A 12,772-nucleotide genomic window follows, 5' to 3' on the forward strand; every position below is an offset into this window, starting at 1 on the left:
AAATCAACGATGATAAAGTATCCAAAATCCGTTTGAAAAAATCTCATGCAATAAAAAACAAAAATTATGATACGATAATTTAGTTCTAAGTACCAATATTATGATTAAACTATACATTGATTTTGCTGAGATGAGCTAGACTGCAAATTTCCTTCACACTCTTTGCTAATTGGCCTGTCAGCATGCACTTGACTAATCTCAACTTCAATTTTACACAGGTAGTTATTAGACGCTGAAATTTGCAGCCCTTTCATCAAAGGTGAGGTGGAGGAATGGTGCACCACCTTTTTAGTTTATTTTATCAGATTGTTTGAGAGTTTTACAGTTTTCCTACTATTTATAAAGTTTTTATTTACTGTAAAATTTGTTTAATTCTATAATTTTTATGTAATTCCAAAGAACAATTTAGTAAGCACTGTTAAACCTTTTCTTTCATTTAATTTTAAATTGCGTTACGAATTTCAATCAAATTTAAAAAGCCTGATTGTGGTTACAATTAAGAAAATTTTCATCCAAATTTTCATTCGAAAAGAATTACTAATTCGTAAATTCCAATACAAATTTATGTTCTTACGAAACATTTACTCAATTTTCTTTTACTACAATTACCTTTTATTATCTTTCATTGCAATTTTCCTCCATTTTTATTATTTTCGATAAAATTTAATATCTTTAATTGAACTTTAATTGAAATTTTTAAATATCATTTTATTTATAGTTTTAAGTGAAAGCAAAGGTTAAAAACAATAGCAAGGAACCACATTTTATTTCATGACAAACAGCAGACAAAGCTCGTAGACTCTCTTCTAAAATATTTTAAAATCCTTTTTTTTGTCACCAAAAGTTCATTTGTGCAATTTAAAATGAGTGGGAGTTTGTGATTTTGTAGAAAATAACAATTCAACCTCCTAACTTCTTATAAATTAGTGCAATATACATCAATTCTTGCATTCAATTTGTACTTTTCTTATAGAAAACGAATGTAAAACTTTTCCAGCACTATGTAGCTATTAAAAAGTCCAATAAGCCGTTGTTGCTTATTTAAAATATAAATAAAACTGTATTTAATGCTTAAATTCAAAAAACATCGTAATTTAAAATTAGTGCCGTCAGTAAATCAAAATTTTTTCTAGAAATTTTTCATTACTTCAATTTAATTTCGTAAAAAAAAAACGAACTGTAAACAAACAAAAAAAAAACACAAATTTCTCAATAAAGCATAAAAAGTTTTCCTCCAAATATTTTTAATTCATATTACTTTTGCGCGAGGGCATGTAAATGAAAGAAATTTTTTTCTGCTTCACGCAATCGCAACAACTGCTTTAACAAACAATACAATATAAATTTTACCTCATAAACCTATTTACTTTCTAACAGCTGATTACATTGGTTTTTTAACGTCATAACTTTAATAATACTCGAAAAATACTTTAGAGAAAAGGAATTCTGGGCACGATTGTTTAATGTAAATATTCACAATGACAGGTATTGCAAATATGACTCATTCGTCAAAATCGCTTCTGCGTTTTGATTTGATTTTCCGAATATCAACAAACTGTACAGCCTATTTTTGTCTACGAAACTCTTTACGCTTTTAAGCATTTGCAAGATTTGTTTTTATTTTATTGAGAAAAAAAGTGTTTAATAAAGGGGATTCCCTAAAAGTAGAAATAGGGAAAGTTGTTATATTTTCCCATAGAAAAAAAAATCTTTAAGTATCAAATAATCAAGTAGTCAATTTACACCATTCATAAACAATATTAGTCTGCAAGTATTTTTATAGCATAATAGATAATCATATAATACCTTCATTTAGTCGATGTCAATTTTTTGAGATTTAAATAAAAATAAAATTTATAATGCTACTCAGAAAAAAAACACCCGAAAAAACTTTATGCAAACTATGCAGTGATTCTACCAGTATAAAACCCCGTAGATAGTTTTTATTTAATTTTTTGCAAGAGTCTTCGAAAATTCAAGAACTTTAAAAAACGAAACCATTTCCATTGTATGAATTATTTTTCATACGTACTTTTCAAATACTTTTCATACTTTTTAAAAATGTACGTCATGCAACTTTTATGAATAATAACTTTAACGTTTTAAATTAATTTTAACCTGCTGTTCTCAGACACACGTTAGTAACAATTAAAATTTTAATCTTTTGATTACATTTTAATAATGTACCTACTCACATTATTTTTATGTTGACCCTAGCGATATATTTTGCTAGGCGAAACATTTTTCTAGATCTATTAAAAAACAATTGAAATAAAAGATTACCATTTCAGCTTTCAAAAAATAAACGAAATTTATAAGCAGTAAAGAAATAAACGTAGAATTCACGTTGAAAGACTTTCAATGAAAATGGAGAAAAAAACTCAATCAACTCCGCAATTATTTTACAGAGCGTTTAATTTCTCAACACTCTGAAACCATTAGAATATTTGCTGAACAAACATCAAATAAATGATTTTCCAACCAGCCTCTAAGTATATCTAAAAAACTGATGTTAGTTCTCGAGTTCTCTTGCCCTTTTCATTGATTTCTAAAGTACGAATCGTTCAACTGAAGAATTTTACCGAATAAATCTTTAAACAAATCAAGAAGTAGCTTCACTGTTAGTGCACTTCAAAAAAAAATAGAAAAAACTAAATCTGGCGACCATCAAACGATGCTATTACAAAACAAACATCCTGCAAAACCTTGACCCTATCTTTGTTCGATAAATTGGAGTTTTAAAGCCGCGCCTATTTTTGTTTGTGTCTACCATTAGTAAGTTTGTTTAGTTTGTATGCTTCTGAACAAAAATTCTATCCCACTCAAATTATAAATATTTTTGGAGGTAAAGAAAACAAAAGTTTTACATGGGTGTTCATGAAAAAGAACAGCTGGTACATCCGTTATAAAAAAAAGCGAAATTCTTTAGTGAAATAATAGTGATAATTAAAAACAGCCTTCCTTATGATAATGTTTCAAGGAAATGAACAAAATATAAATATTTAAATTTTTTATCGGTTTAAGCTATTGCAAAACTCAATTTTTCAAATTACTAACTATTCATTTAACATCAAGATGTATTCTAATTCTCAGAGTTAAGCCTGGATTTAGGCTTAAGCAGCGTATTAAACATACTGTAGGAAATAATTTAATTTATTGTTCACCTGCAATCACAAAAATTAGGAAAAAATACGGAATAATGAAGAATAAGTTTCAGATAACAATAGAAAATGAAATAATAAACAAATCCTTGGAGATTTGACGAGGGAAAAAAAGTTCATTGTCCGCTCTCACAGCTGCGGATAACTTCCAGCTGTTTTTCACTAAAAATGTAAATATTTCTATTCTTGTAATTATTCAGTTCAAAAAGTGAAAAACCTTTGGTAAATGTAATTTTTCCTCCATTTATTCAAAATTTCATTTAATTATAGGGCTGAGAATATTAAAAAGGTTCTAAGTAATATACAAAGCACGCATTCTACAAGGATAAGATTCAATAACAGCGGATTAATGAGAGGAAAAAGTTTCATGAAAAAAGTAATTCCTAGATTTTGATTGATTTGAAGATTCGCGATCTTAAAAGTATAAAGTATTAAGCTATACAAGCATCTCGACACAGCATACTGAAAATTAACTAGCATCAAAGGGATTTCATTAAATCTCTTAATATTATTTGTATTTATTGNTAGAAATAACAAAAACTATTCAAGCACACCATGAAATATGATTCTATAGAGGATACGACACCAACCAACCAACCATTAAGCTTTACAAGCATCTGGACACAGCATACTGAAAATTAACTGGCATCAAAGGGATTTCATTAAATCTCTTAATATTATTTGTATTTATTGACAAATTTTGTTTAAATTAACACGCTTGCCAATATTTAACGATGTCTCATCTAGACCCGAGGCGAATTGGAAGAATCAAAGATTACTTCTCATTATTTAACAATTGTGATATAATCGTGAAATGAGAATAACAATAATAAATAAAAAAATATGTTTTAAATAATCTGTTTATTCTAAAAATAATTTCTAATTACTTTTTTCAATTTAATTTATTAAATTTTAAGTATCCCGTTTTTTATTTTAAAAAACTACTACTCAGATGGAAAAGCAAAACTTTTCCAATTTGAAGTTCTATTCTGATAGGAAACGATTTTATATTTTATCAAATCAGTTTTTTTTCTCTTTTAAATCGTTTACGTGACTTGAAAACGTAATGGCTTCAGAGTTCCACACATTATTTACTTCATGTCGACAGTTACAACTGATTCAGATGTGAAGAGCTGTAACTGTGATGAACTGTAAATAAACAAATTTCAAATCATTTGTTTGCTCATAAAATAATTTTTGGCTACCTTTTTAATTTAAATTATGAAATATTAAGTGTCACCTTTCTTTTAAATTACTACTCGCAGAGATAAACAAAAATTTCCAAAATTGAAATGCACTTCTGATAGAAAACGATGATGTAATTTTATTACAAGTCGTTATTTTAAAATCGTTTGCGTGACGTGAAAGCGTAATGGCTTCCGAGTTCCTCTCATACTTTATTCCATGTTGACAGTAAGAGTTGATTACGATGTGAAGAAAAAGTTAATAAATATTTTATTTTGATGGATAAATTACAGCATGGATTGCGATCAAATGATTTTTTAATAGAAGGATATGCACTGAGATAATGTTAAGAGAAGTCTAGAATAAACAAAGAGGAAACGACCGGAATATGGCAACAAAATGGTTATCATCGTGACTTAAAGCCTTTTGTTTGAAATGCTCGCAGCATCATAGAAATGGAGTCTTTTTTTTTACGGAACTTTATTTAAAATAAATTCTTTTTCGAAGTTTTAGTATCCAACGTATATTTTTAATAGAGATTTACGAGAGGAACAGGACAGTAACCTTTTACAATGGTTATTGAACTTACCAGTTTCTGTGTTAGTATAAAAAGAAATTTTCTAGAAAACTTCGAAAAATACAAAGTCAGAACAAATCATTTTAATTTTTAAAGTTGTCAAAATAATAAGTTATTTTATTTGGTTTATTTTAGTTATTTAATTAATTTTTTGGAAAATTGTTTAAATCGTTCATTATTAATGAAGAGCTAATTGTACCGTTGAAGAAAATGTGTTCTAATTTTGTTCTCACTGGCAATAGAACAATTTTCTTAATGTTTCATTTGATTTCTACATTTGCCATCAATGACTGCATTATTATTCAAATTTGAAACAGCCAGAGCATGATTTGTGATCAAGCTGTCTGGATTGAAGACTTTTGCAACCAAATGGGATAAGGTTTAGCTTTTAAAGAGACTTACTTCTAGCATGATCAATGCAGTCAGAAAGATAACTGAAATATTTAATGATAGTTCAACCAGATCAATGTTTAATACCAGATTTAAAACCAAATGTTTAAAATCTATATTTTTTTTTCTTTTTTCTGAGAGAGAGAGATTAATTCCGACATACTTTTTATTAAAATTTTCAATGTTTCCAAGGAAAGTATTAATATTAGTATTAACTAAATATCACTTGAAAATTATATATTTTTATTTATTTTCTGTGTATGATTATAATTAAAAGTATTTTATATTAAATTATATTTTATGAACCGATACCGATAAATTTGTTCGAATTATTGAAATTGTGCAAAACTATTATAGAAAATGATTTATATATCTATATCTCACACGCATGCTCGGTCATATAAAAACATAATATTTCAGAAAGACTTCTGATGCTACTAGAAAATTACAAATTATGATACATTAAATTCATTGGCACCTTTTTAGTTTACATTCAATTCATTGGTGACTTCTTAATTCACTTTGCAACGCTACGTAGAGAAATAAATTTGCTTTTGGAGTTTATGAATCAAAAGATAATTTATAAATAATTTTTCCTTAACATCAATTTTCTGCAATTACAATAATTTTCTGTACTCTTTTTTTCAAGCAAATTTATGTATAAAAAAGTTCAAATATATTAAATTAATTTTAAATTACGTTATAATAAGGGATGGTGAGTTTCTCTAACCGTGGATGAACCGCAGAAAAAAGCATGGAACGAATCGTCCTGCTCGTTTCTTCCAACCCAAATGAATGAAATGGGAGAAACTATTTCTTTAAAAAGACTGTCAAATAGCAAAATCTTTTTTTTTCTCCAGTTTTTAGAGCAATTACAATCTATTTCGATTATTAGTAACATTATTTCGTCATATTATCCGCTGGTCAAGGTAATTTTGTCAAATATTCATTTCATTGCGATTGTATTAACAAAGTGAACTTGCATGGAATTGGGTATACTATAGCCTACGTCACAGATCGTGTTATTCCTACTAAATTTAACTAGTAAACAGCATTTTCTGCGAACCTGATTTCTAGCAACAAGTAAAAGCATCAAACGAAGTGTCTTGTTATAAGTCGCTACTCGCCAGGTTGGAATTGTATTACTCTAGTTCCTTTGGAAATAATTTATATTGTTGTTTTACCGAAGTTTATGAATTTAGTAAGCATATTTAAAACTCAGTTTATTAATTAAACTAAAAGGTAAATGTTATTCCTAGTAAGTGGAAGTAGTTGTGCTTTTTCATATTATACCCAATTAAATTATTATATATTTATTTCCATATTGATTTCTACTTTTTTGAAAAATGTCACCTTAAAAAAAATGAAGGATGAATGAAAAGAAATCAGGGAATCGGTGAACGTAACGAGCAGGGAGTGGAGTCTTTTTATTACATAAAAATGTGACCATAAATCAAAAGTTCTTTTTTTTTCCTTCATCATAATAAAATAAATACAGGATGTTTTATATTATTATTGCATGAGGTAACCATATAAAATAAATAGCGATTAATACAAGTGGCTAACATTACAACAAAATAAAATACGAAATAAGACAATCGAAATTCAACTTAAAATATAAAGCTTTATTTTACTATTATATTATGCTAAGATTATTTTTAAAAAAAATTGCTGTGGACTATGACCAATTTAAAAGCAAAATAATTAAATAACGGAACTAATACATAAAAGAGGCTTTTATAGCAAAGAAAGAGGGGAAAAAAACAAACTAAAATTGCAAAAGGAAAAACACCAAAAATATCGATCGATACTAAAACAGGGAATCACGAGGTATAAAATGTTTTCTGGTATCGATTCGATCCAATTTAATCGAGTTTTAAATTTAATCAACTTTAATGCATTAATGTCCCAAGATAAAATATTTTACGTACGCAATTTATTTTAAAGCGAGTGCTATTAAGGAAATATTATAGCTTTCGTAATCTGGGAAAAAGGGTGCTTTGAGTCAAGTTTTTGGTCATTTAAAATTTTCGTGCATTATGCATAAGAAATGAGTGAATAAATAAGAGATCAGTTTTTTTCATATAGGGAATAAACTGGAGTTTCGGTTGATCATTTGGGAAAATGCAAGTTTTGGCAAAAATATGTCAGAAAGTTGTAAGTCGAATTTTGTTGCGACTTTCTTTATTTTATGTTTTTAACTGCAATCTCATAATGAGTGGTTTTGTTTTTATTTTAACGATATATTTTTCACTAAATAAACTCGAAAGTTTAACAAAAAGCGAAGCGAAAATGTTTTGTCAAATTTATGAAACCGCAGCAATATCAAATAAAAACACTGACACCACAAATGAAAATCATCTCTCTACCTGACTTGGAATTATTATCTTAGAAAATTAAGTCCAATATCATGATCTGCTCTTAAGATGGAAAAAAAAATTAAGGTGCATTTTTACAAAGTGTGAAAAGTTTTTTAAAGAGATTAATTGATAGTTAATATTATCTAATCTTTCGAAATCAAGCCTAAATATAGTTACCTATTCCTTAGTCTTAGACAAACAATAAAGATGTTGATTTTAAGACAATACAGTGTATATATTTTAGACACACTTTATTGTATATACATTATATTTTTAACAATATATATTTTACACCAAACTGATCCTAAATGTTTCTTCCAGATAATTACTTCACAAGTTAGCCAAGTTTCCCCTAGGTAACAGTGTAATAATCAGAAACATCCTGTTATCTTCATGAAAATTGTGGTGTTTTTTTCTTTCCAAAAACGTCCTCGAACAATTTCAAAATGTGGTTAATTATTGTATTGCCCCAAGCCCTACGTATGAAAACCCTTTTTTTTTATTCTTTAGAAACTAATTTGAATAAAATCTATAAGCTTGTTTTGCTTTCAAGGTACTTTTAGCGATAACTTAAAGCTTTTTTTAACTTAAAATGATTCTAATAACTACCTTTTGCGGTTTTCCCGCTAATTTGCTGCTAAACATATTTTAGGCAGATTGATAATAAGATTAATGGAAGATTTGTGATAAGCAAAAAGTTTTTTTTTCCTTGGCGATTTTTGTCGTTTTACAGTACAAAATCGTTTTTATAAAATATATCCCTGAATTTTAAATTTAAATGATAGATGTAAAGATATTTTAGACGAATGTACAACTAAAAAAACATATTGAATTATGGTTTTAACTTTGGTAAAAATACACCTTAGAGCATTTTCGTAAACAGAAACTTTGATGGAAATCCTAAAGCAACGTTTAATATTATTCTCAAGCATAATTCTTTCTAATAGATATTAAATTGTTTCATCTCATTCATTATATCACATTTCTATCACATTCATTCATTATATCACATTTCTATCACATTCATTCACTATATCACATTTCTATCACATTCATTCATTATATCACATTTCTGATAAATTATTTCTTGTCGAAAAAAGAAGAGTAAAAATTTCCATCTGAAATTTTCTATTTGAAGCTTTATAGCAATTATGTTGCTTTTTATGGTTTACAAGACAATTTTAGTGAATTCAATAAGCAATCATTTATATATAATTTTTAATAATTGACAAAAAGTAATATAAAATCTATGTGTCATTTGCATAATTGTGTGATTTAAATAAATATTTGCAATATAATAGAATTTTATAAATCTACGAGTAAGTTCGCAGTTTCGCATTATGTTGTATTGGTTTAAACTCTTTTATAAAGTGTTTGCCCTGTAATATTGTCTAAACATTAAAATGTTGCTCAATCCTCTTGAATTCGCGATTATTCTTTTAATCGGTAGCACATAACATAAGTTGAACAATCGTAAGATTAAAAATAGTTGTTATTTAAGAAAGAATATGTATTTAACATATTCTTTCTTACTCATATCATATTTCAAACCATCAAAACCATATTTGATTAAAGCAAACAAAATGAATCTGTAATTGTATTTCTATTCTTTTTTTCTTGTATAATTTTATTATAATTTAATAAAGAAAATAAATTCATTTATTTCACATTGCCCTGGTAAACAAAATTGTTTTATTACTAATATCATATGCATAAAAAGAATTTATAAAGCAAATAAATTAATAATATATATAAATTAATAATTATAAATAATTATCATATTAATCATATTATTATATGATTTATAATAAGATAAATCATATAATATTATTATAGCAATATGGAGAAAAATAATAATATACTACCTTGTAAAAGAATTTAAATAAGGTTCTATTTTAATTATTTTAGTAGTTTTTATATAAGTTGAAAAAAGGAAGAAATATTTTATATAGAATTTAAAAAATATATTATAAATAACAGCATTTTTTAAGACATTTAATAATGAAATACCCCAATAAAAAATTTTCAAAAGCACTTTGCGGAGTTGAATGTAACTTATTTCAAAAATAATTTATAATATGACTCGGAAAAACTTTAAATTTTTAAAAGGAAAATTAATCATTAAAATAATTTAAATTAAATTTATATTTAAATTTACATATAATACAATAATCTAACTTTACATAATACTAAATACATATAATTTAAATTTTGTTAATAATTATAAATGGAATAATCAGTTAATCATTAATAATTAATCAGTTAATCATTAATAATTAATCAGTTAATCATTAATAATCATTAATAATATCATCAGTCAATAATTAAAATGAAATGAAATATAAAAATGAACCAAGTCAATTTCTTGTCTATGTAAGAAGATAAAATAGATGTCCTTACTTTCTGAAAAATTTTAAAAATGCCATTTCTTTAAAAAGAACAATTATTTTAGATTTTAAGAACGTAACTGAATAATAAAAAGCTTAATGACCATAATTTTCATAAAATCTAGATAGATTTTTTGTTTTTTTAATAGACACTGAACTTTTTTAAATATAGTTAAGAATTTGATGATTTCACTAAGAGTTTAAAAAAAAAAAAAAACCCGTCATAAAAAATTTTCGAAAGAAAAATAAAATCGAATTTATATGTACGAGAATTGAAAAATTGTAATATCTATCATCCTACCTGAACCATTGTTTATCCTTTTTGTTGTTAAACCGAAACCTACCACCTCCACACGACAATACAATCCCCATCGGCCCATCTGATCACACACAACTTCTACAATACAACCTGCCAACTGAAGTTCGAAGGTGAACATGATGAATTCTTCACTTCATTCATACTTGATAAGATAGTTACCTTCATCGTCGGCAGATGGCGCAATCAAACCAGATTAGAAAATTGTTTTGGTTTCGAAAGGCGGCTTGTTTGTTGTTTAGTTTTGTTTTCATACCAGAGGGGGGAGATGGGTTGCGTTAGGAAAATGGATTGTTTTGTGTTTTAATTTTCAAAAGCTGCATGGAAAAACATTTTATAAAAAAAGAAATATTATTTCTACCTTTTTTTTTTAAAAAAACATTCTTATTCTTTTGAAAAAAATTTCTCATTTTATGTTATATTTTAAATTTAATTATATTTTAAATCAGACGATTAGCAAAAAACTAGTTCAGCTTACTTCAATAACATAAAGCCACCGAAAAGTGCGGCAAATAATATTAAATAAAACATAATTAAATTATTTTAGCTATATTAATTGGAAAACTTAATAAAAGAAACAGTTAAATGATATTTTCAGAACGAAAAAAAAAGTTGCATTCGAACAATTTTATTAACAATTTATTTAAAGGATAAACTAATAATATTTTGCTTTATTTTATTTACAACTGCCTAATTTGAAATAAAAATCATACAAGCGTACTTAAAACTGATCATATTATTTATGCTAAGATTAAAGTGTAGGCAAAAACAATCTTTTACATTAAACATACCCATTTTGATGTGCTTATATAAATTACGATATAAGGTACCGGCACTTTATTATGCACCATCTATGAAATCCATTTACCGTAAAATAATACACCGTAATTTTTACAGAAATATTTATTTAAATAGAGTGATTCAGTGATTTTACGGTAATTGTTATTGTAGGAATATCAGATTTTTTGTCCCGTAACATTTCCAGTAAAAATGGATTTTAAGGCGTAAAGTACCGGCACCCTGAGTTATTAATTTATTTTTGAAAAACGAAAAGTAAATATAGCTGCTAGCAGAACTTCTTTTGTTTCGATGATATTAAACTACTTTTATAAAATTATGCGAATGACGTTGAAACCCTAATTTTTAAAATAAGTTGATGCGTACAATGCAAAAATTCCGGATCAATTTACGGAATTATGGTAAAAAATATTGGTACTCTCTATTTTTGCGTAACAAAAAATTTAACCTACCATAATTTTTACAATAATAATTACAATAAAATCACTGAATCACTTTAAATAAATAAATATTACTGTCCAAATTACGATATAATAGTTTACGGTAAAAATGGAATTTTAAGGATGAGTGCCGATACTGTAATTTGATCCGGACTTTTTTACAGTGTATTCTGTACTTCTATATTTTAGATTATCCTTTACCCCCTAAATTTATGAAAAATAATAATTGCATAAAAAATTTTACTTATTTTTCACTAGGTTAATAATCATAATCCTACTCATATTCTTTTTTACATCGCGAAACTTTTCACAATAGATAAGAGAATTTCATCAGATATTGCATCATACGGTTGCTTAGGTTTTGCATCAGCTATCGATTGTAATCTTCTAAAATGCTTTAATGAAATCCTCTATTTATACTCAGTTATGTTTTTGCTTATGAACGACTATTTGGATACTGTTATTCTATTTATACTTTAATAGCACTTTTTGCTGAGAGTTTGAGAAGCCAAAATAAATTTTACAAGTATTGTTTTCTACAACTGAAGTAAGTGTTTCTTGCCTTGTACTAAAATACTAACGTATTTTATTTAAATGTTTTTTTTTATTAAATGCATATTTTTTAATTTGTTATGAGAATTTCTTGAAGAGTTGTATGAAAATATGTATTGACTTGTATTCCCATCCTTAGAATAGTTCGCGATGATGTTTATTTCAAAGTTACACGTTTTTAACAATGAAACTTTAATAAATTAATTGGTTTTATGTAGAAATTTATTGATAAAATTACGTTTATTTCCGAACTAAGGGTTTTTTAACGATGAAACTTTAATATATTGATTGGTTTTATTTAAAAACTTATTGATAATTTTCGAGTGCGCATACTACTATTAATATATTTTTACACTTTTCATATAATGGATTCTTTTAGATTTTGATCTATTGATTTTTTTTCACATAAAATTATTTATTTACACCCCATGCATTAACTTCAATTTAAATTTCTGATTCTCTTATTCCTTTATTTTCTTTTTAGTAAATATATATTTCAGGTAATTTTAAAAAAACTGTAACCGTTAAAATAAATTTTAAAGGTTTCCTTGATAATTTATATCAGTTAGAATGCGTTGTTTAAAACAATAGTTATATATATATATA

General features: G+C 26.1%; 2 protein-coding genes across 2 annotated transcripts in view; one reads left to right on the forward strand and one right to left on the reverse strand.

Annotated features, from left to right (window-relative positions):
* LOC107449921 (uncharacterized) overlaps positions 1 to 10,513 on the reverse strand; it is a 41,837-nt gene extending 31,324 nt beyond the window's left edge. The window contains exon 1 of the mRNA XM_043049314.2: positions 10,362 to 10,513. Within this exon, the coding sequence (XP_042905248.1) occupies positions 10,362 to 10,432 (71 nt within the window). The 5' untranslated portion in view covers positions 10,433 to 10,513. The remainder of the gene's footprint in view (positions 1 to 10,361) is intronic.
* Positions 10,514 to 11,987: 1,474 nt separating this feature from the next.
* LOC107449920 (eukaryotic translation initiation factor 2 subunit 2) overlaps positions 11,988 to 12,772 on the forward strand; it is a 6,068-nt gene continuing 5,283 nt past the window's right edge. The window contains exon 1 of the mRNA XM_016065597.3: positions 11,988 to 12,161. The gene's annotated coding sequence lies outside the window, so the exon portion shown is untranslated. The remainder of the gene's footprint in view (positions 12,162 to 12,772) is intronic.

Source organism: Parasteatoda tepidariorum, chromosome 3, assembly GCF_043381705.1.
Source record: "Parasteatoda tepidariorum isolate YZ-2023 chromosome 3, CAS_Ptep_4.0, whole genome shotgun sequence".
NCBI classification, from domain to species: domain Eukaryota; kingdom Metazoa; phylum Arthropoda; class Arachnida; order Araneae; family Theridiidae; genus Parasteatoda; species Parasteatoda tepidariorum.